Source organism: Artibeus jamaicensis, unplaced genomic scaffold (assembly GCF_021234435.1).
Source record: "Artibeus jamaicensis isolate MK-2021 breed Jamaican fruit bat unplaced genomic scaffold, CSHL_Jam_final scaffold_847, whole genome shotgun sequence".
Classification (NCBI taxonomy): Eukaryota; Metazoa; Chordata; class Mammalia; order Chiroptera; family Phyllostomidae; genus Artibeus; species Artibeus jamaicensis.
In genome coordinates, this window is record NW_026522057.1 from 21,207,090 (window position 1) to 21,231,700 (window position 24,611).

Consider the following 24,611-nt stretch of genomic DNA (forward strand, 5'->3'; position numbering starts at 1 on the left):
TTTCATAAGACAGGTTGCCATACCCCGTGTCTTCTCCAGACCAATTATGAGGGGCTGCGTGGAGACTACGGATGCCAAAGGTGGAGGGGTCCAGGGCGTGGACTTGGGAACCTGGCCTTGAATCCTGACTTCTCCGTTGACCAGCTGCGTGACCTTGAGCAAGTTACCACCTTGTGCTCTGTTTTCCCACCTTAAAATCTGAGATGGTGGCAGGGGCTTCCCTGGACCAGGGAGAGGGTTCAGTGAGCTAACCCTCGGGGTGCACTGAGGACAGTGCCCTGTGGTTAGGTTTCCATTTTCATCACTGCGATTATGGTATTTGCGTGTCTTCCGATCTCTAGGCGCTCTTCTCCTGTGTTTTGAGGGGCCTGGGTAGGGGATGTGGACTGACGCCCAGGGACTGGGTGACGGAAAGGACCAGGAGGTCCCAGGAACAAAATCCATCAGGGAGCCCACAGAGGGGAAGTGGGTGGGGCCTGCTCCCAGGAGCACCAAGAATTCACTTTCCCCATTTGAGTTTCGGGTGTTGAAGCACTGTCCCGGCTCTGGGGTCTGGAGCTCGTGGTCCTGACTCTCGGAGCCAAGTCGTGGCTCTGACAGGGAGGCGTATGGCTTAGTGGCCACGCACACAGGTGGCGGCATCTGACAGACTGAGGGTCAAATCTCAGCTCTGCCACCTGTGAGCGCTGTGACCTTGGGCAGGTTCCTTAACCTCTCTGTGCTCTTCTAATCTGTAAAATAAAGTACTGTAACGCCCACCTCCCAGGATGGTAGTGAGGAGTGAGATGATAGTATTGAAAGGGAGGAAATGTTCTTTCCCTGCGATCAGACACAGGAGTAGAGGGGTGAATGCTGGTCCTAAAAAAAAAAAAAAGGCATAAAAAGTCCTAACCACCATTTACTGAGAACACCCTGGTTCCAAGCCCTGTACGAATTCCGTCTCTAATCTTCACCAAACCCTGGAAAGGCGGGCACCATGTGCATGGGGAAATCTGAGGCCCAGCGAGGTTCTGTGACCCACCTGAGGTCATAGAGAGGGGACAGTAGAGAGGGCTGTCATCAGTTCTGCAAAGAGGAACAAAGGGTGAGCTCTGTCCTTTCAGGTTAGCTGAATGAGCCAATCTGTCCACCTGCACACCCAGCACCTGGAGCTGTGCTGGGCTCCTACTCGAGCTCCATGTCTGTTGTTGGATGATAACAATAAACACCAACACAGCACTTGGAGTGCTCCGGGCACAGTTCTGACGCTTTGCATGCACTAGCTGGTTCAATCTCCTAACAACCCCGTGGATGCTGTTGTGTCCTGATACTGTATGATGTATAGCTCCATCTTCTTTCAGCCAAGGAAACTGAGGCATGGAGAGAGGAACTGATATGCCCAAGGTCACACTGCAAGGCTGGTTTTCCACTACCAACACATGAGGCAAGATCAAATCGAGGTCTTGTCTGGGAAGAATCAGCATCCTGGGGAGGGAGGGACTGTGGCTGGGACTTAGGGGTGGGGGCTAAACCAGAGACTCACTTAGAGAACGGAGGGGCAGAGGCTCACACACAAGATGGTAGGAGAACTGCCCACACCAGCATTTGAGGTCAAAAAGGAGGAACTGATAAAAGGACGAGTCCACTTGGAGGTCTGAGCAGGAGTAGGACCCTCTGAGTCCATGAACAAAGGGTACAATAGGCTGGGCAGCTGTGGTTTCTGAAATGCACTGGGGGACCACCCATCAACAGCAGGAGGGATCCCATTCTTCAATGTTCAGCTTTGGAACTCACTCTCAGTGGTCTTGCAGTGGCCATGACCATGCTGGGAAGGAGGAGACAGATGACAGTTCTGCTATGAAAAAGCCCAGGGCCTCCTTCCCTCAGTGCCCTGCATTCCCACCTGGCAGAGCCCGGGCCCAGTGACTAGCCTGGGCCGAGGACCACATTTGGCCCCTGCCACACCTCTCTCTTGGCTGGTTCTGGGTTTTGGTTTCCCATCAGGAGGTCTGCCTTCCAGAAAGTGAGCCTGAGAGGCGAGTCGAAATCCCCGCACTGGAGCACGGCAGAGCTTTGTGTTTCCCACGTAAGAAACACCGAGTGACTTTTCTACGTCACACACTGCTGGGAACTTCGACATAGGAACTCATTAAAATATTCAGTGCTTCTGTCCGCCCATACTCATCCACTTATCCATCCATCCAACATCCATGCACTCATCCACCCAAGTACTCATCCATCCATCTATCCATCCATCCATCCACTTACCCATTTATCCACTCATCCACCCAGCCATCCACCCATCAACTATCCATCCACTCATTTATTCAACCATCCAGCCATCCATCCATCCATCCAACACTCTACATTGTGTGTCTGCCATATTCCACTCAATGGTCCCTGGGGTAACTGCTAGAGAGACCACAGTAAACAAGGCAGGCACGACCCCTGCTGTCACGCAGCTTGCTTTCCAGGGCTCCAGACATGGATGGGACTAAGCACAGAAATGTGTGTTTACTTCATAGTGTGATGAGTTCCATGAGACACCCAGAGACCAGCTCCAGTTGACAGTGGGGGGACCTGACTGACCCACACTGAGAAGTCAGCTTTCCTGGGAAGGGACATGAGAAGAGGTCAGAAGGGGGAGCAGGACTTGGCAGGTAAGGCAGTGGGGGGAGGCGGGGGACAGGCAGAGAGGGGTGCGGGCGGAGGGAACCAGATGTGCAGAACACCTGGGAGAGCGGTCCCTGGAGGAGTGAAGGACGGTTCAGAGAGTAAGGAGCAGAGGTACCAGATGCAGAGGCTGAGGCAGGCAGGGGTCGGGCCGTGCAGGCCTCCTGGGTCATGCTAACGAGCTTGGTTTTTCTCCTAAGAAGAGTGGGAGTCACTGGAGAAACGTGAGGGAAAACGAGGGGGGAGGCACAACACAGTGAGACTGCATCTTAGCCCTGCCGAGTAGAGAACGGGAGAGGGAGGACAGAGTGTGTGTGGGCTGAGCAGCTGGGAAGCCTCTGCAGGGGCGTCAGGTGAGAGATGCCGGTTCCTTGGTCCAGCAGGGGACATAAGGAGAGAAACGAGCCACCTTGGAACCAGCTCAGGAGGTCTCAGGGACTGACTGGGCATGGGGAGTGAGGGAGAGGAGCGTCTGAACGAATTCCTGAGTTTCTGGCAGCTCGTGGGTGGCTGGGCCCTGTCCTGAGAAGACGAGCAGCAGGAGCCCGGTGTGAGTGTGAGTAGCATGAGCGACAGCCGAAGGGAAATGTGGAACGAGAGGCTGCGCGTGTGGGTCTGGAGAGATTCTGGGTTGAGGATCAAAGCCCCTGGGTGTAGGTATGGACACACCCATTTGACAAATGAGAAGGTGGCCTTAGGTTATATATGTGCCCAGGTCCTGGGCCTATCGGAGTTCATCTCTGGCGAGAACAACATTGTCAAACCCTGGATTCTGGTGCAGCTGGGCTTCCCTCTTGCTTTGGTTCCAGGTGGCTCCATGTGGGACAGCTCTCCTTAGAGCTGCATGGAAGAGCCCCAAGACAGTGGCTGGGCCAGGGCAGCCGCTCCCACACTCCCCTCCCTTCTAGCCGCAGATCTATGGATGCACCGCTTAGCTATTGGCCCTGCTATGCTTTTCCCCTGGAATGACTTCCTCCTGTTTTTTTTGTCTGGCCTTCTCCTCCTCCCCCACCATTCACGGTCTCTGATACATCACCCACGCCCGTCAACTTGCTGCACCTGGCAGCCAGGCTGGGGGTAGACACCTCTGGACTCCTGGAGCCCCCAGTGACCACTGTCTGCTTGTCCAGATCTACCCCTACCCCCACACCAGGTTGTGAGCACGTCCCACAACTCAAGAAACCCGTCATCACAGACGGAATTCCTAGCAGCCCCCCCAGGCGGAGGCACATCGGCACCGGTGCTAATTTGCTCAGAGGTAGGACACCCATGGTGAGGACCACGGCTTTGGGCTCAGACCACCCTGGCTGGGTCCCAGCTCTGTGTGGCCTCCGGCAAGTCCCTTCCCTTCTCTGATCCCGTTTCCTCCGCTGCAAAGCAAAGCAAGGCTCATTAGAGATGGCCCTGGCAGGCTTATCACGAGGATTAAGCAACTCCACACATACAAAGGCCACAGCAGAGGGCCCAGCACAGCCCCATCACCCACACTGGCAAATGTTAGCATCATTATTATTATTAATTAGGCACGGATCATCTCTATACCGAAAGGACGACCTCCACCAGCCTCCAGAGAACAAGTCGAATCTCAGAAGCTGGAATTGCAGTATGTGAGGAACAGCTAGGCCAGGGGCTGCAGGAGCGGGGCTGAGACAAGCTAGATATTGTCTTTGTTTAAAAAAAAAAAATTGCTGGGCTGTGTTCACGGGGAAGCAGATTCATGAGACTAGGTTTATCAAGGTGGTTTTCAGTTCCACTGTAATTTAAAATAAATAAGTCAATTTAATGTTTATAGAGTGAGTTATGCCTTATTAGGGACACGGTGAGCTGAGGAAACCTGGCCAAGGCGAAATTTGAGGAATTGGCCCTGGACGAGAGTGTAATTACGGCCGCGCTTTAACATGCCGCCTTGCCCAATGATATTTTCATTCCGTCTAATTTATTAGTTTATTAGCTTTATGGTGAATATAGAAAGTGATGCCGCAACAGGGGCCTAATTCGATCAGAGCCAAATTTTCATGTCCTCCCCTGACGGCCGTAGTAAAGGAAGAGACCCCTGCTTCGAAACTATTTCCAAGACTTCCAGAAAGACGCAGGGCAGAGTGCCAGGACGCTGGGTCCCGGGGCTGTGAGCTGGAAAGGCAACACAGGACGCCGCCTGGAGTTCAGGCTGCCTGGTTTGAGATGCCCGCTCCTTTGCTTTCCAGGCATGTGGCCTTGAGTTCTCACCTGTAAAATGGGAGCAACAGTAAGTAGTTCGTCCCCATGGGGTAGCCAAGGGCCCTGTGGAACAGCTCCCGGGCCAAACTGCTCACCACAGTCTGCGTAACCCAGTGCCCTGCCTGGCTGGTCACAGGCACCCAGGAAATGGTGCAGGCTGAGCATGGCCAAGGCCAACATCCACACAAGGCACTCAGCCCCCAGGCGCCACTGCCCTCTGTCACAGGCACACTGGGCCAGTTCTGAGAGCTTTGCCAACTCATGTAAGCCTCACAAACACTGTACAAAGCAGGCACTGTTATTATCACCGCCGTTTCAGAGATGGGGAAACTGAGGCACAGAGCGGCAGTGGCTCACCTAGGGCCCCACAGCTCCTAAGTGGCAGAGCTGGGATTCAGATGGCAGGAGCCGAGCTCCAGGGTGACTCTCATCATGCCACCTCCTGGCCTGAGTGTTCCTTACGTTTTAGCTTTATCATTCAGAACAAAGGTCCCATTCTGTGACATCGAGATGTGTCAAGTCCCAATCTTTTTATTGGGAGCCCAACCCCTCCATAACCTGGCTACCCCTTCCTCTCCTTCACTTCTCCCCAGTTTCCTAACTGGCCCCACCCAGCACACAGTAGGTCTTCTCAGTTAAACAAATGCCTTTGAGCCCCTTGGACAACCTGCCAGGCCCAGCCCCGGACAATGGGGGCACCTGGACAATGATAGAGGCTTTTGCCCTCAAGAAGCTCACGTCGAATTTCTGAGCACCTACTGTGTGCCAGAACCTGAAGAGGAAACTGGAGATACAGAGGGAAGAAGGGCAAAGTGCCTTGCATATGGCAAAAGGAACTCTGCAGGTGTGAGTAAGGACCACGGGGCAGGGAGATTATCCTGGACTCGCTGGGCGGGCCAGTGCAGTCCCTGGGTCCTTCTACGAGTGAGGGAGGGTCAGAGTCGGAGGGGCAGATGTGACAGCAGAGGCTGAGGTCGCAGTGGTGCCATTGCTGCAGGGAGCCCCAAGCCATGGCATGTGGGCACCTCTAGAAGCTTCCAAAGGCCAAGAAACAGACTCTCCCCCCGGAGTCTCCAGAAGGAAATCAACCCGGCTGACAGCGGACGAGCCCAGTGAGGCCCATGTCAGACTCCTGGCCTCTAGAATTCCGAGATCCTGAATTCGTATTAATCCTCACCCAAGGATGTTTACTGACTTTAGAGAGAGGGGGGATGGGAAGGGGGGGGGATGAGACAGAGAGAGAAACATTGATGTGAATGAGGAACACCCACTGTTTATTTCCCATTCGCAGCCTGACCGGGGATCCAACCCACAACATTTTGGTGCAGGGGACGACACTCCAACCAACCGAGCCGCTCGGCTGGTGCTAAATTCGTACTGTTTCAGGACGCTGGGTGTACGGTGCTTTGTAGCAGAAGCAGTAAGAAATGAATGCAACAGCAAACACCGACAGAGGCAGGTCTTGCCATGCTGAAACCTAACTAAGTGTGATCACCCAAGAAGCACCCCCGCCCCAGTGAGCAGACGCTCTTCTCCCCGTTCTACAGGGTCAGTTCGTTCATTCATTCAACAGACATTTATGAACTGCCCCAGGCGCGATCTTCCAGGTGCTTGAGACGGAGCCGTGGGTGAGAGATCAGGGGAAACTAGTTTCTAGTGGGAGAGACAGTGATCAAGCAAACACATCACAGAATGGCAGGCGCTGGTGCAGCTCATGAAGAAACAAAAAGACGGTGAGGATAGTGCTGGGGACGCTTTTTTAGACGAGGTGGCCAGGGAAGGCTCCTCTCGGGAGGTGACCACTGGGCAGAGACCGGAGGAGGGAGCCATGGGGACGTCTAGAGCCTTCTGGGAAAAGAGACTGATCGCAGAGAAGGGAGGCATTCGTTCCTGTGGGTCTGGAGACCAGCTCTGCCACTCCTGAGCCTGCAGCCTTCCGTCCGTCCACCTCACGCCACCAATCGGAGGGGGTCTGTCTAGAATGAGGGAAATGCGCAGGAAGCCAAGGGAGGGCCGTGGAATTTGGCCTGGGCGGAGGTCTCAGGGCACGTTCCTGGGGAGGAGGGGAGGGCGGGAATGTGTGAGTTTGGACTAGGAGGAGGGGAGGGTTTCAACAAGCAGAGCCGGTGGGGGCTCTTCTGCGAAGTCGGGGAACAGAAAGGCACAGTGGGCGCTTGAACACTTGGGGAAATGGGAGTCACCTGATGTCTGGGCTAAGAGCGGGAACACGCAGGGAGTGGAGCACCCAGAACTCCTGCTGGTGCGAGTGGGAAAGGGGAAAAGCGCTTCGGAAAACTGTCAGGCAGTGTCGTGGGTTGAAGTGTGTCTCTCCTGCTCCTCCACCTAGAAAGGAGACGTGCCGAAGTCCGAACCCCTGGTACCCGTGCATGTGGCCCTATTTGGAGATAGGCCTTTGCAGCCGTGACCCAGCTAAGCTGAGGTCGGACTGGATTAGGCTGGGCCCTCGTCCAATGTCTGTTGTCCTTATTCCAAGAGGGAAATTCGGACACGGAAGCACAGATCGACAAGAGACGCCATGTGAGCATGAAGGCAGAGATCGGACAGCCGCGCCAAGGAACACGAAGGACTGCCCACACCATCGGATGCTAGGAAGAGGCAGGGCGTGATTTTGTCCCAGAGCATGCAGAGGGAGCATGGGTTTCAGACGTGTAGCTGCTACAATTATGAGAGGATCCATTTCTGTCGTGTTAAGCCACCCAGTTTATGGCCTCCCATTACCGCAGCCCCGGGGAACTAATACAGGCAGCCTCTGCGAAAGCTGAACACTCACCTCCCTGTGCTAAGTTCCTCTTCTGGGGAAGCGTCTGAGAGAAATAAACACTCGCATTCAATGCAACTTTACTGACCATTGCTCAAAACTGGTAGCAACAGCCCAATGTCCCTCCACGGGAGAACAGAGAAACTGTGATAGATCCATGGCGTGGAGTACTACACAGCAATGAAAAAGGACGGCCCAGTGACACGGGCAACCACACACACAGATTTCCCAGACCTTACGCTGAGCAAAGCAGCCAGACACAGAAAGTGTGATCCTCTTTGTGTGCAGAGCAATAATAGGAAAAACCAGTCAAAGCTGATTCAAAAGTTAGCATCGTGCTTCCCTCTTGGTGGAAGGAAATATTGAGAGGTACTGGCCGGGAGTGTTTCATCCCCTGAGCTGAGCCGTGGGTGGGCCGCCGGGGTGTGTGGCTGTGTAACAATTCCCTGAGCTGGACCTTGAATCTAAGCACATCCCTATGTGTCTGCTGGACCCTAATGTAAAAGGAAAATAAATAGCTAGAGATTCCCCAGTGGAGGGCCTCAAAGCCTGGTAGGGGCATCTGGAGTTGGTTCTGTTGGCCCCCAGGGGCCTCTGTTGAGCAGAGGATGAGATGTGTGCAGCCATGGGCAGGACTGGGGCATTTAGCGGACTCTCAAGAGGTTTATAATGAGTCCAGGGGCCCTGTGTCCCATCAGCAGCTAGAGCAGCTGGCAGGGCCTCCATGTGGCCCTCCGCAGCCCAGATCTCACAGGCTGGCATGGCCGCCTGGGCAAGCGGGGAAGAACACAATAGGGAAAGTTAATGGCGCAGAGACACGGCGCAGGCTGCCTCTCCCTCCCCGCTGGCCTCTGCATCTGCTCGCTCTGCTGGGCCCCACTCCGTCCTCATCAGCTCTGTCCCTCCTGGGGCACCCTGGCATCTACTCCCTCAGACCTCAGTGCCTTCACGCTGACTGGGGCCCAGACCTCGTCACCCGCCTCCTCCGTCGGCTCACAGCAGAGGCAAAGACAGAGGCGGACCTGCAGCAGGAAGCTAGAGGCAGTGGATGGAGCAGCTGCATGCGGTAGGACTGAGCCCCTTGTTCCGGGAAGGGCAGGGGGTGCGGTAAGGGGTTCAGAGAGGCCAAGTGATCTTCCCAAAGTCCCACAGCTCTGAAGGGGCAAATCTGGGCTCCCCAAACCTGTCTGCTTAGCCCTAAAAAGCCTGGTTCTGTGCTCCATACTCCCTGACTCTTCCCCCACGTACCGTCCAAACAAGTGAACGAGCTTACAGGCCAGTGGTGCCCGGAGGCGGTGTGGTCTGGTGGAGAAACACAGGGATGCTGGCTGCGGGCTGCCTGGGTTCACATCTTGGCTCTGCTCCTTGCCACGTGCTTAACCTGGGGCAAGTCACTTAACCTCTCCCGAGCTCACTGTTCCCATCAGCAAAATGGGCTTACAGTGCTTATCTCCTCCCCAGAGCCTTTAGTTGGCACACAGGGGGCCCAGACAGGTGCTTGCTCTTATCATTAGGGGTGTTCTCATTGGCCCTGAGATGGAGACGAAGATAAAAGCAAAAAGGTCCCCTTTGTGCTTGGGAGCCCTTTGAGGGCATCAGACCCACAGACAGGCCTGCCGCAGGCCACTCCTCCTCTTCCTCCAGGACTCTGATGAGGAGGAGCTACGGGGAGGGCAGTGGGGGTGGGGGTGGCAGTGCAGGGCCCTTGGTAGGGAGGAACCCCTCTCGCTGGCTGGTGGGCTCCAAGGCCGAGCCCAGATCCAGCTCAGCCTCAGCTCGTCCTTCAACACGGCAGCGTGGACACGGGGACCGATGCTACTGGTGACCTGTGGGATCCTGCAGAGACGGCTCCAGGCCTGTTTGTGAGCTCTGAGCCCTGGCTGTTCCCAGCTGCCTGCTCCTGCTTGACACCTGCTTAAAATCCTGGGTTGGTCCTGCAGGCTGCAGGGGTCCTGGGCATGGATTCGGGCTCTGCTGGGCCCATGCGCCCCTCAGGGTCAGCTGGGCCATCCCCCTGCCTCCCACAACACTCACATCCAGCCAGAAAAGGGGTTCCTGCCCATGTCTGAATCCCCAGAGGGGGGCCTTGGGGGCGGTGGGAAGTGGGGAGCTGGGGCTGTGGGAGGGGCACACAGTGGTCAGGCTTGTCAGGTTGGGGAAGGAGGCAACAGGGCACAGTGGAGGCTCCAGGCATCCGGCCTCTGACCCTGTAGGTCGGAGTTCACCAAACAGGAGACCGCCCCCACGGCTGGCCCAGACTGAGGCAGCCCACATCCACCCTCTCCGAAACTGGCATACAGCAGCCCGGGCATGCCAGGCCCCACCCACCTGCCCATCCTGTGCGCTGCAGGCCGCCCCAGGGCTCCGCACAGTAACTGCCTCTGCACGCGTCTCTCTGGCTAAAAGAGGGCACAGGCACAGCCTACTGCGTGGGATGTGTGGGGCTCAGTGAAGACAGCCCGCGTGGAATGTTTGAAACCACGGCAGTGCTCCCGAGTCAGACGCACTTCCTCTGGGGGAGGACGCCGGCTTTTTTTCTGCGATCATGTCACCTTGCTCTTTCTCCATCACCTGGCTCACGAGAGGCGCTCGGAAACACTAATGAACAAATGAATAAAATAGCTAGCAATTCCCCCCCCCCCCCAATCACTCCTGGAAAATCTCCGGACCAGACTGGGGGTAGGAGGTGCACTTAGATGGGTCACTGGGGGGCCAGGAAAGGGTCCGTCCCCCTCAGAAAAGCAGAAGAAAAGAGCCAGCTCCTTCATTCATTCTTTCATTCTCTGCACTTCCTCTGTGCTGAGCTCTGCAGGACCCGGGGTGGGTGTGGGTGGGTGCACATGTGGTTCCTCCCTGTGGGAGTCAGGGCCGAACCGTGGAAGGGTGTTGAGAGAGGCTCCTGGGACCAGAGGAGCAGGGTGTCCCTGCTGGGGCAAGAAGGGACAGCCCCCTGAGAGTCAGTGACCTTCCCACTCCGTCCCTGTTATTATTCAACACTGCGGTATAAAATGTGTCCAATACAGAAGAATATGTGTAGTGAGATAGATATGCATTAGAAGCACATTATACACTAGCACCTGTGATTCAGCTGTTTTTCACTTAACACCACTCTGTGCTGGAGATGAGGCATCCCTACGACCCTCCCCTTGGCTTGGAGGCTCAGGTCATTCTTCTCTCACGGATGGAACAGCTGGGGCTCCAAGTCCTGCCAGGGTCGCTATGCACAGCATCTGGCAGAGGGGAACCAGAGTGGCCCACCTGCCTGCCCCACAGCCCAGGGTGCTGGGGGCCTGCATCCCTGCCCCCAAAGCCAGTTGGGCCACTTAAAGAGCAGTGGCTGGGGGCCTGTGTTCAGCCTCTACCCTCTGTCATGGCTGATGGGTCTGAATCCCAGGGCTGGGCCACTTAGCGGCTGTGCAACCTCGGGCAAGTCACTTAACCTCTCTGAGCTTCACTCAGCACCCACGAATGCAGGTAGTAACAGCACCTGCCCCGGGCGGACTGCTGAGTCCATGTGTGTGAATTGCTTACAGCAGAGCACGGCACGTGATAAACACTGGCGTTAGCATTATTACGAGTCTTCAGTGCTCGGGGCTCTGACTATATCATCACTCTCAGGGGGAAGCAAAGGTCTGGGGAAGTTAAATTAAAGTGTTCGAAAGCCCCTAGCAGGGCATTCGAGCCGGGGGGAGAGTTATGACTTGCTCCAGTCCCATGGTCCCCACAAAATACTCAACATGCCCAGGAACATTAACCTAGTGGGGGGGGGGAATAAAAGACACAACTGAACAAATGCGCTGTCAAGGAAGGAAATATGTAATCAATTAACTGAACCTCCCCGAACCTTTCCAAATAATAATTAGGAGCGCCAGCCCAGCTCAGAAGGAAATTGCCACAGCGAGGGCAAGCCAGTCCCCTGAGGATCCAGATGGAGGTACTTAGAACCGACTGGCGGGCAGTTCCCAGCTTGTCTCGGAACTTGGGCATCTGTCTCCAGGCCCCAGGCCTGGCTGTGCATGGAGCCCGGTGCCCTCGGGGCCGGGTCCACTGCCCAGCCCCTCTGGTAGTGCGGTGAGGAAGGGGCAGGGAGGGTTAGACCTGGGAGGGCTGTCTGTCACCCGGTGCCCCCTCCCATTAGTACATTGGAAGAAGGGAAACTGAGGCTCAGGGAAGTAGGGTGTCTGGCCATGTCATACTGCAGACATGGGGCTAGACTGTAGTCCTGAAACCCTAGGGCTTTAGGCTGGGTACCAGGCAGTGATCTAATGGGCCCTCTGACCAGGGGTTCACTTCTCCGCTGACGTGGGCGGAGCTGCCTGGTGTCGGTCTGGATGCTGGGTAAACAGAAGAAAGCCACAGGGACCAAGTCCTCACCCTCAGGGTTGCATTTGAGAAGAAGAAAGAAAAATATTCAGATACACACAGGAGAGCCCCATGCTGGACAGTCATAAATGATACTATAACCAGCAAGTGGGTGTAGAGGGACCCGAGCGTCCGGGGTGGGTGTGGGGACTCCTCCGGATGAGGGCTCAGGGAGGCCTCTGGGGAGGTGACATTTCATCAGAGACCTGGGATGGAAGATGAGTGTATCCACTAGGGGAAACGCATGAGCAAATGTCCTGAGGTAGGAACAAGCTTGGCGACAAGGTCAGGGTGACCAGAGGATGGTGCGGGGGGAGGGCAGAGCGGGGACTGAGATTTCATGGGACTTTGCAGGTCTAATACGAAATGAGGATTTTCTTGAAAGGGAGCCAGGAAGCCCCTGGAGGGCTTCCGGCAGCAGGTGCCACAGTATAATTTTACTTGAAAAAGCTCACCGCGGCTGCTGAGTGTAGAAGGAACCCGGGCATCTCTGCACCTGCTGTGCAGAGGAAGGACCTAAGCTATGGGGAGCTGGGAAGGAAAAGGCAGCCCTTGGCTCAACATCAGGAAGCCTGGGGCCTGGCTTCTCCATTGCTACTGAGCTGTATGACCTTGAGCAAGGCCCTCCACTTCTCCTGTTGCCTCTTTGCTTTTTTGTAAAATGAAAAAGACCTCCCCGTCCCTGCACCCTGTCTGGCGTTGCTTCATCATCTCGGCTGCAGTCTGTGTTATTTGCAAATAGAGGTGTCAAGTGCAAAAGGCCACTTGTACAAAAGGCCACTGACCTTTTCTCCTCTACCTCTGTCACTGGCAACTTTTTGGTGACTTCCTTTCCTTGACTAAGTTGTACCACAACCTGATGGTTAACCTGAGAGCTCCTCTTTCATTCATTCATTCATTCATTCATTCATTCATTCATTCATTCATTCTCCATTCATCCATCAGTCCATCCGTCCATCCACTGTTGAGAGCCCACTGTGAGCTCAGTGGGGCACTCACATCTCCTGCCCTCTCCCAGGTGTATTTCTCCAGGACCCTTAGGCTCACCAGACGACCCTCCACCCCCCCGCCACTCGCCATCAATCCTACCCAATCGTCACCTCCCAAAGCACAATTACCTTCCAAGGCAAAGCAGCGTCTCCCAGAGCCTGGGAACTTTATTAGGCTGCAGTAACACAGTAAAGAGAAGACCTGAATCACCCGGAGCAAATTCTAATGTGAAGAAATACTACAGCGACGAATACTTTGTTCTGAACTGTTTACTAAATTAAGTCTTTCCCAGACATTTTTAGCCTTCATTTTTTTTAATACCAGCAATAAAGTAGTTGTGTAATTAGTAATAAAGCTGACAGCCAGCTACTGATTTTTTACTTAGAAGGAAAAAGATAATGTGTGTGCGTGTGGGTGTGGATAATGTCTAACGGTGGTGTTTTCTGGCTGCAGATATATAAATTATTTTCTATCTCGGCCGCTCTGTCCTTCAAACTGTGGCTGGGGCTGGGGGATGGGAGCTGCACTGAACTTGGTAGAGTAGAAATGGTCCCTCCCGGAAGTCACACGTTGACTTGCTGTGTGACCTTAGGGGGAACATCCACAGTCTCTGGGCCTTTTCTCATCCAGGGAATGAGAGGAATGGCCTCAGTGAGGTCAAAAGGCTGCTGGCTGCACTGTCCCAAGTCTGGGAGGGGACCGTGACTGTCCACGGCATCTGCATGCCGGTGGTTCCCACATTTGTATCAGTGACCACAAGCTGTCCCTCGCCCTGGGCTCCCATCAGTCTACTCGCCATCTCTGCTCTGCTGTCTAAACCTGGCCCAAAGGGAACTTGAGATTCCTGCACCACCCCCCACCAGCTCTACCTGGTCCTCATCGGCCTCCCCATCTCAGGAAGGAGCTCCCCTCCACCTAAAGGCTAGGACCCTGGCCCTAGAGGTCACTGTCAACTCATCTCTTTCTGAGATCCCCCCACTTCCGGTCCATCCCTGAGTCCTGCCAGCTCTGCTTTCGAAATCTCCCATCAGGACTCTCCATGCCTACCTGGGCCAGCCCATCACCACCTTTCCTCCCTGGTCCCCCCTCTCCACTTTCACATCCTCCCCAATAGCTCCAGTGGGTCTTTTAACAACATACAGACAGGAACACAATCGACTTTGGTGACTCCTCACCGTTCCTAGAATACAATTCAAGCTTTCTTTAATCCAGAAATGTTCTACATTCTGGATTGTAGATTCAGATTCTGGATTCAGAACATTCTGAAATGTTCTATTTCTTTAAGAATCCAGGATGTTCTACAACAGTGGTTCTCAAACTGACCTGCAGGGTGTTGAAAACTGGTGTCTGTGCCCCGCCCCCCTGCACAGTTCTGCTGACCCAGCTGGGGCTTGGCTGGCCCCTGAGGAGTCTGTAAAGCCCCCTGGGTGTTTCCATGTGGACCGGCAGTGCTGGCCTCACCTGGGAGAGGATCAGAAATGCGGGAGCTCAGGCCCCAGCCCGACCCACTGAATGAGAATCTGCATTTTGACAAAGTCCGAGAGGCCCATGCCACGCCATCTGGCCTCTGCGGCCTTCTCCCCCCTCCCCCACACTGCTCACAGGGCCCCTCTATTCCCCAGACCCTCTGGGCCTTCTCTGCTCTCTGTCGATCCATCAAGCTTGTCCTCACCTCAGGCCCTCGCTCTCTCCTCTTCCAGAATGCTCACTCCCTGGCCTTTGTGTGGCTGCTTCTTGCCACTACCCTCGCCCCCTCCCCGACTCTCCCTGGGGTGCTGGCATCGCCCCGGGAATGTCGCCTCTGCAGAGATAGGGATCTTGCCTCCCTTGTGTACCCCTTGATGTCTACAGTTAACAAAGAAATGCTTTTTAAATGGCAAGTGAGTACTTAGGGCAAGGCCGCACCTGAGGGGGCTGAGACGCATCACGGTCCACGGGACACGTACCGGAACCCCCTCCCGCCACCCCGCCAGACCACAGCTTGATGTCAAGCCCGAAATTCCGTGGGGTGACTCTGGGTGAAGACACTGTGTCCAGAAGGCCCCTGGTAAAGGGCAGACTGCTACCCAGAGGAGAAAATGGGGTATCCCAGAGACGGCCCCCCCATTCCATCAGCCCAGGGGGTCTGCCCTTCACTGGGAAGGCCCCCGTGGGTGCACCCTCGCCCAGCTCTCGGGCTACTCATTTTTCCTCTCTGGGCTGAGCTGGAGCCCCATAACTAGGGCCTGAGATCCGCACTTCATAAAATTGTCATTAGGGTTTAGGCAAATGATGGATGGGAAAGAGTTTTGCTGAACGTTTGAAATAATAATTCCACATTTGGATAACCTGTCAGCTCATTAATTTAACAAATCTCTTCTTAGACCCTTGCTGGGCACTGAGGCCCTAGAGATAAAGAAAGGAGAGTCCCTACTCTTGAGGAACAAGACCCATTCTTGGTGAGGGAGGGGGGTGGCGCACACCTAAGGGACCCCCCTCATTGCAATACTCTAGTGCATCACCAGAGGGCAGCAGACAGCTTTGCCTGCGCTTCCCTCCCCAGGGGAGAAAGACTAGGGAGAGAGGGTGCCTTCTGGGAGCCCTAGAGGCCTCCTCGTGGGCTGGAGGGCAAATTAGAATGGGGAGGGTGGGTGGAGGAGGCTGCTTGGCGACAGCTGTGACCCGGTGGAGTTCATCTCAGTCCCCTGCAGCAAAGATCTCCACTAACCCAAAACCCAACCACGGAGAAGTGCCCCTACCTGCCTCCCCTACCATGTGGAACAGGGACCCCCTCGATGCTACTAGGGCCTCTGGGGCCTCGACCCAGGGTTCCTACTGGGCCATAGAGGGGCTCCAAGCCAAGGGGTGTGAGGACGTGCAGGGAAAAGAGAAAGTATGAGGAAGTGGGAAGTGTGAGATTGAGAGGGGCAGAAATAAAGAAAAGAAGAATGTGGCCCTGAGAAAGGAGATCCACAGCAGCCGAGGAAAACACTAAAAGTCCAGGAACAAAAGGAGAAGAGGCTGGGCCTTTACTGGTGGGCGGGGGGGGGGGAACTCTGGAGAGGGAGAAGGCAGTGCCCGCCCCCCGGGAACTTGCGGAGGAGCTGCCTGCGAGAGCGAAACTGGGCCCTGCCCGCTGTGGGGACAGCGTTCCTGTGGGCGGGTCACTGCATCCACAGGAGAGGGGCACAGGCACAATGCAGACTGCTTCCGGTGCAGGACTGGTCCTGGAGGGGAATGGGGGCTCCTGTGCCAAGTGGGGCATTTGAACGGGGCCCCCAAAAGGCAGAGGAGGACAGGCAAGCAACCGCCGGGGAAGGGGAGAAGTGGGGAGCTGAGAAGTGAACAAGGGGAGGAGGGCAGGGAGAGGGGGAAGGCTGCGGGGCGGTGGGGGTACAGGCTGCCCCCTCAGTGGGGAGACAGACAGGCAAACAGCAGAGGCCTGCCAGGTTAACCGGTTTCTCAGCAAGTCAATCAAATTCCTGCTGCCAGCTGAGGCTCCACAGCCACTTCCGGAGCCAGGAGTGGGCATCGCCTGTCTCCTTGGCCAAGGCATCCAGGGGCCTGGGGCCGCCTGGTGGTAGCTACTTTTAAGGTGGGGATGGACTCTGGCAGCTTCCTACATGGAGACACCGAGCATCTCAGACCAGGGATCCTGTGCGTGTGCTCCTGTGCACATGTGTGTGCATATGGGGGGGGGGTCGGTACAAGGTCACATGACCTCACTAAGCCACCTAACTCTCCAGCACCTGGCAATGGTCCTGGCAGAGAGTGGGCACTCACTGACTGCTAAGTGACCCCACCCCCAGGAGTCCAGGGACCCAATAGGGCTACGATGGCCCCCGGGGGACAAACCCAGGCTTCACCACATGCAAGCCGTGTGACTTCAGCCCTCTGGTGTCCTGTGTCATTGTCTGTACTACAGCACAGGCCTGCACAGCAGGACTCAGTGAGTCTGCGTTCTGCCCGCCGGGGGGTGGCTGTGAGGGTTAAACCGCATGATGGATGGGAAGAGTTTTGCTGACTGTTTGAAATGGTAATTCCACATTTGGATAACCTGTCAGCCTATTGATTCAACAAACTTTTACTGAGGCCCTGGGCTTCCATCCCAGGCCCTGGGCCAGGCCCCGAGGACCTGGAGATAAAGAAGGGAGCGTCCCCTTCCTGACAGACAGGACCTAGGGAGGAAGGCCGGGAGTCTGTGCAGAGTGTGGTCTGCAGGCCTGACACGGGGGTGGCCAGGAACTCTGCATTCCCTAACGGGTGCTCTGGCTTGGGAGGCCCAGGATGGGGTCCGGCAAGACTGTGGCTCAGGGAGCATGGCACCTCCACCTCTGGGGGAAATGCCCTGGCCAAGGGGCTGCATTAGGAGCCTCTCGTTCCCGGGCCCCCTGCCTCCAGCCATGCCCTCCCTTCCTGAAAAGGTCAGTGCAGGGCCGGGCACATGTCAGCTGTGTCCTCTAACGACAACTAGTGGGAGCTGGGCATGGGGTGGCCCAGGCTCTGCGACTGGTCGGTACCTGTGAGGTCACTCTGGACTGGGAGGTCACTGGCTGGGCTATCTGTTTTGTCATCTTCAACCCAAATGGGTCTGGCCCTGGGAGTGGGGGTGGGGGTGGGGGCTGAGGGCGGGACTTAGAACAATCGTCCCTCAGCCACCAGCTGCCAGCAGCACTCAAATTATCTGTGCCTTGAAGCTTCCCACTGAGTTCTTTGGCCCAAGTCTGCACCTCGGAGCAGATGGAAGGTGTTGTGTGAGCAGAGCTTTCCAAATCTCGCTGCCAGCGTCTTTACCTGGAAGACTTTCTAAAAGACTGATTTTCCAGGCCCTGCTCCAAATCAAATTCCATCTTGGCGGGGCCCAGGAATTGGTGTTTCTAAGCCACTTCCAAGGTGATCCTAATGCAGGTAGTCTGGGGGCTGGCCTGTGCAGGAAAGGTATAGCTACCACCTGACTGTGGATCCTTGCTCAGTTAGCAAACTTGCCACCTCTCCGTGCTGAGAAGGGAGAACTGGACTGAAAATTCCCCTAGTGGCTAGGAGGGGAACTGCAGCCCTCGCTCGAGTATCCTCTGGGTTTGAGATGGGGACCTGACTCCCACGTAGGGTGGAAGACCTGGGGTGTTTCCATTCTGATGCTACCGAGAGATAGAAGCCTTTTTGAGTAAGGTGCTGAACATGGCTTAAGGTTATCCTTACAATCTCACTCTGGCTCATTCTCATTCCCGGATGATTTCTGGGTAGGGGAGAGAAGAATGGGTTTACAGTGGGTCAAGATCAGGGCCGCCAGCCTCCACAGGCAGTTCTGCATAGACGGGGCTCACGTTCGTTCTGTTGCGCAGAACCTAGCACAGGGCCGGTGCACAGTAGGTGTTCAACGTGTGTGTGCTGAGTGGTGGAACGAATGGAGAAATGAAGGGCAACGTCATGCGCGAGCAGCGTGAGTGTACTTGGGAGGGAAAACAGAGGTGTGGTTGATGACAGCGTGAAGAGCGGGCGGGGAGCCTCGGAATTCAGGCTTGGAAATCACAAGGATCAGACGGCCTGTTTCTTTGTACCAACAGTGAAGGAAGGGCCGGCCCTGCACGCTAATGGATGAGACTCAGAAGGGACATTTAACTTTTCAAAGGGAAACAATCCTCTCAGCTCTTTGGACCAGACAGTTAATGTGTCTGTTTAAAAACCAACTACATTTTCCCTCCCCCCCCCGTTCGAACGGATTCCAGAGGGCATCTACTTTGAAACCTCCGCCTGCCTGCGGGACTTCAGCCCTCCCCTCCCCCACCCCTGCGCACCCGCCTGCGGTCCATCTAGGGCATCTGCTCGCGGCTCCCCTTTGTCTAAAACCTGCTCGTGCTTCCAGGGCCACTTCAAACGCCACCTCCGCCGTGATTTCGCCAATCTCTCCACCTCCGATTCATCACCGCATTCTATCTGACTCCTTCCTATGACAGCTATCACTTTATTACTTGAATTGTTAGCTATTTATCTCCATGTTTTATCTCCTCTTTCTCTCCTTTCATTTCACAAATATTTATTGTTCCTCTCTAAATGCCAAGTCGGTTCTGGAGTTACTAAGATGAAGAAGATTAGAGCGCACGCAGCCTGTGGGGGAGCTTATAGGCGGGTGGGAGAGGGGGCTGCATCTTCTACCCCTCGGGGTACCGTGCCCACCCGCTGCCCTCACCCCCCTGCTGTGCCACAAATGCTCAGTATGTGCCGTTGAGTGAATACGTGAACGGCTGCATCTCAAAGTAATAAAAGAAGTTGCGTTTCTTTCCATGTCTCCGATCCTCAAGGCTGTTTTTTTTTCATTTACTTGATTTCTCCCACACCTCCCTCCCCTCCCTGATCAGTATGAATTAGGAAAGTGTAACTGAGCTCTCGAGTTCTCCAAGAAACCCCTAGGCTCCACCCGACCCAACGGTTTCCAAGCTCTGGCAGCTTTGGGGGATGGCGCATGCGCACAAGTTCCCACGCTTGGCAACCAGACCCTGTGAGGGCTGGTTCCCCACCCCCACCTTCCGGCCCAGGTGGTCTTCCAGCCCCCCACACTCCAACTTCACTCAGATTTGGAAATGAAGTCCTGAGGCCTATGGAGAAACCTCTGCCCACTTCCCCAGACTCCCTCACGGAGGGCTTTGTCACCTTCTTTGTCACCTCCAACCCACCCTCCACTCAGCAACCCAGGCGAACTTTACAACTCAGGTCACGGTGGCTTCCAGGGCACTGAGAATGGATGCCAACTCACTTCCTGACCATACTGGCCCTCTGGCAGCCCCTAGATCAGGCCTGTCTCACCTCAGGACCTTTGCACTTGCTGTACCTCCTGCCCGGAGTGCCCTTCCTGCCCCCAGCCCTGGCCGGCTGGCTTCCTCCAGTCCTGAAGACCTCTGCGTACACGCCTCTCCTACAAGGAACCTTGCGGCCCTCCCTCTGCCTTATTCCTCATTCTCTATTACATGACCTTATTTCCTTCACCACACTCATCACCAGGTATAAATAGTTTTCTTATTATTCTAAACATATTTTTATAGTCTGTCCCCACTCACCCGCTACATCGTAAACCTCACAAGAGCAGGTCTGGTTATGTCTTGTTCGCTATTTTATTTCCAGCACTGTCCCTGACATATTGCAATTGCTCAATTCCCGGTGATGAATGAATGATGCAAATGTGGGGGGAGGGCCCCAGATGCCTGACTCGCTCCTTTGTAATGCATCCGACACCGCAGCTTCCACCACTAACTCATGTACGGACAAACACAAATCACAACATGTTTGTGTGTGGGGGGTATGGGGAGTGGTGCTAGGCTGGGGACAGGGGAGACGGTGATGAAGACATCAGAACCAGTCCTTGTCCTCACGGGACTTCCGGTCTGGTTGAGGAGGCAGACCATGAGCACCTAGTGTCAGGGCAGCGAGTGTGTGGAGGGCAAGTACAATGGGGTATCTGACCCAGTGTGGGCAGTCAGAACTGGCTTCCTGGAGGAGGTGCCATTTCAGCTGACCCTGGATGGATGAGTCAGGGCCTTGGCCAGGAGAGGTGGGTAAAGTGTGGGAGGGGCAGGAGCACACTTAGCCCCTCAAGTCTAGGTTTTCCTTATGGCCAAATTAGAGCCAGTGAAACGTGCCCAGTGCTCCCCCTGACACCCCGAGCCGATGAAAATGGACAAGGGACAGCAGAAAGCTTTGGGAAATGGGAGGCACAGCCTGAGGGGGGGTGCGGGGTGTCAGGGGTGGTTGGAAGCTCATGGGGATTCACCATGACCTCCAGGAAGGTCTTAGTTGCCATCTGGGGACAGCCACATTCTGCAGGAACCAGTGAATTTTGCCCACAGGACCATCCTCTCCAAGGTGTAACAGGGGAATGGAGGTTGCGGGCTGGGGCAGGGCGTGAGAGGGCAGGTAAGGAGGGAAGCCGGTGTGCTGGTGGGACCGTCCTCCACATCCTACCACCCCACACAAGAGGCCCCTGCGAAGCAGATCCTGAGACGAGGATTCTGCGTGAGCGGTTCACTGGGGAGGGCAGCCCAGGCAGCTGGAGGGGAATGGAGAATGAGTGGGAGGGACGGAAGCCATGCAGGTGCCTCACACAGGGTATTCCTTGCGGAACGTGTAGTGACGTGTTTACGTATGTCTTGCTTTCCTAGATCGCTGCGTGTGTCCCTAGGAAAGTAGAGAACCACGCCTTTCTTGTACCTCTGGGTGTGGCACCTGGCGTCACACCCGGCTCCCCTCGGGAGGTGCTCGATCAAACATTAAACACCCTTTGAAGGAGTAAATGGCTGCCGACGTCCAGCTGGGAGTTCCGGGTTCTGAGGCTCAGAACCTGACAGGCCTTTGACAGATGGGGCCTCTGGGGCGCTGGGAGGGGCGGTGACCTGCCCAAGCTGTGCCACACTGCACCCTCCCCTCCGGGGGCCGACATCTTGCCCCCCCACCACTGGACTGCCATCCCTCTGGGAACCCCACCAGTGGGAGGAGAGCCTCTGGGGGCCCCGGGGGCTCCTCCCAGCTGCCCAGAAGCTGCTCTCTGCCAATTCCTGATAATCTTCCCGGCCTCCCTCTCCCCGTTTCCCCAGCTGAAGAGGAAGCGGCTGAGACAGCTGTGGAGCTGGGACTCTCTCTCGTTGGTATGCATTAATTTGTAAATATCTTCATTTATATGTAAATGTGGAGTCCCACGCCCCACCGCCAACCCTAATGGGGCCCTGCAGCCTCCAGGAGCAGCCTCTTCCAGCGCGGCTGCTCTCCCGGGGCTGGTGTGATCTGATTAGACTCAGATAGAGAGGGTCTGCTGGTATCTTCCCTTCCGCCCGGGCCTCCTCACGGCTGCTCTCGCCTCCCGCTCTCTGCCCAAGACGCTAGCACTGGCACTGCTGTGTGACCTTGGGCAAGTCTCCTCTCCTCTCTGAGTGGAGGGGTAGCATGAGGTGGGTCAGATCTGACCAAGTTCATGTTGTTCCAGCAGGGGACCCTCGACCTCACTAAACATGGATCCTATCTGTAAAACCAGGACTGTAGAAAATAACAGTGACACGGTCTTGTGTGCACGAGGTTGTTTGAGATGCTCAGGAAACCGCACGCGCACAAACACACAAGCAGGCTTACGAGATCCGCCAGGAGGAGAGGGCTTTTTCCAGGTACCAACAGCAAACAGGCGCCGCTCAGGGACTGCAGCAGTGCCTCGGACCCTCTCCAGGTGGCATTGAACTTCTTACTGAGGCCCTTCCCTTTAGAGACCGGGAGCTCAGACACACAGTCACACCGGAGGCCACACTACAGCGAGGGGGTGGAGGAGCCAGGACTTGCCCTCAGGCCACTGGACACGAGTCTCCCTTAAATCCCACAGGTGTGCGGGCCCGATCATATTCAGCAAGCCGCCCATGAGAGGGTAAGGCCCTGTCCAAGGTCACTCGGCAGGAAGTGGCTGGGCTGGGATCTGAACCAGGTCTTCAGGTAGCAGGGTGAGCACGGGAGGGCAGGGCTCAGGGGTGGTCTCTGGGTTTCCATCCTGCTTAGGAACCGGAGCCAAGGAGTCGCCCTAGGGACCCTACCTGTGGTGGGGGTGGGGCGCTGGAAATGATGGGATAGGTTGGGACATGGGGGGCTTCTCAGAGACCCTGATCACCACACAGCGGTGGGGCGACAGCGGTGGGCCTCTGGGAAACGTGGGGTGATTTGAATGTTCACTTGCTGTGAATCACCTGTGGTTCCCAGACAGTTATTTTCTTCTCCAGAACGAGCGTTTGCCTCGGTTTCATCATGATTGTCACTGGCTGGTCTTAGGTGTGAGTCAGTATTTCAAGACGCCCCCAACCATCTTTGGAAGCAGGGGCAGGAAAAATCGTAAATATACAAGTGAAGGCATCTGTGTGGCCACATGCACGCCAGAGCCCCGCAGAGCCCCTTGGCACCCACGTTCTCACCAGGTCCCCCCAGAGAGTGGCTGGGTCTGACTCCGGGCACGAAGCCCAGCAAGGAGGGGTGACCCAGAAAGGTTCCCCAGGGAGCACACCCACCTTGCGTTCTTACAAAAGTGGGCAGGCAAGGACCACCTGCCCGACCCCCTAGGCTGGGCTGGATGTGCCCTTTGGAACCTTCTTGTCTTACTCATGGGGAAACCGAGGCCCAAAGGGCCACAGAGCAAACCCAGGGTCATCCAGCCAATTTGCAAATTCTGTCGAGCACCCGCTGTGCATCAGGCCTTGTGCTGTGAGCTTCGGGTACAAGGCGAATGGGAGCCCCTGCTGTGCCTTCCGATGCCTGTGGCGGCGGAAAGGAGAGCCAGCCCACGTGTGGAAAGCGGGAGTGTTACAGGCACCCGAGAGGTGCAGTGCCCCGCCCCGGCCCTGTCTGCTGCAGCCTCTCGCCCTGTGCTCAGGGTAGCCTGGTCACCCTCAAGTTTCTCGGCAGCCTGCGCTTTCTGCCTGGGCTCCAGGCAAAGCAGTTGGCTGTATAGTGTGGAAAAGGGCCCATGTGTACGCGCGTGTGTGTGTGTAAAGTTGTGCACGTTCAGTGCCTGTGTGAAGGCACTGAGTTAACCATGTGGTGAGGTCCCCCTCTTATGGGGCAGCAGCCATGGGTTTGGGGGTGACCAGTTCTGCTGGGGAGCGGAGGAGTCTAAAGAGGGTGTCCACAGAAGGAGCTGAGTGAGGAGTTTCCCAGGTGACCAAAGGGACACCCCTTCTTCCCTGCCCTCTCCCATGCCTGCAGCAGAGTCCCCAGCCCAGCCTTCCAAGCCTGTGGAGGGCGACTCTGAGAACCCCTAAGCACACTGTGGGACGGATGCCAATGGGCTGGAGAGGTGGCCTCCTGGTCCCCACCCCACAGCCCCTCACCTCACGGTGGACTGGTACACCAGGTCCTCTCTCTTGCGGTAGTTTTCCATATGTGAGTAGTTGGTGGAGAACATGGCGTCGAAGGTAAAGATCTTCTGCTTGATGGTGCCGCCATCCATCACCTGCAACAGAGCACAGAGGCAGGTGAGCATGCAGCCAGCGCTGGCCGCCCCTTCCCTTCCCCCGGACAGGGAGTGGGCTCCGGGGACTCCTGCCGGGGAGAGGAGGAGGCCAGAACCCCAAGGCCCCTCTGCCTCTGGAAAGGCTTTGGGGAGGAGATGTCGCAGCTGTCACTGGAGCCCCCCCAAGTCACCCTAGTTTCATTGATGTGCAAACTGAGGCTCTGAAGTGAAGCAACGTCCTGAGGACCTACAGCGAAGGAGGAGCAGAGCTGGCTACCTCTGTGTCCGTCCCCACCGCACCTGGGCTCCACGTCGGGGAGCCCCCAGGTCAGCCTCGCAGAAATGACAAGTCCAGCTTGGGGAGCTGCAGACAGAGCCACAGACTGTGAATGTGTTTTGCAGAGTCAGCCACAGGGTCCCTGCCTGAGAAGAGATGGAAGAGGGGACAGGCTGGACAGAAGGAGAAGAGGGGGCCAGGGACAGTCACCGAAGCAAAGATCTCATGTGTAGACAAATAAGCTACGTGGCAATCATTTCTGAAACGTCCCACAAGGGGTGGGCCCAGAATGGCAGGGGCTCGCAGAGCCGGCGCAGCCCCTGTCCCGGGGAGAAGGTGACTGGGGAAGGTTTTCTTGGAGCAAGGGATGTTTAAGTTATCTTCTAAAAGGA

At 56.0% G+C, this 24,611-nt stretch overlaps 1 protein-coding gene across 1 annotated transcript in view; it reads right to left on the reverse strand.

Moving 5' to 3' along the window:
- The window catches only part of IGSF21 (immunoglobin superfamily member 21), a 222,373-nt gene that overhangs the window by 49,117 nt on the left and 148,645 nt on the right, over positions 1-24,611 (reverse strand). The window contains exon 3 of the mRNA XM_037148002.2: positions 23,821-23,942. Within this exon, the coding sequence (XP_037003897.1) occupies positions 23,821-23,942 (122 nt within the window). The remainder of the gene's footprint in view (positions 1-23,820; positions 23,943-24,611) is intronic.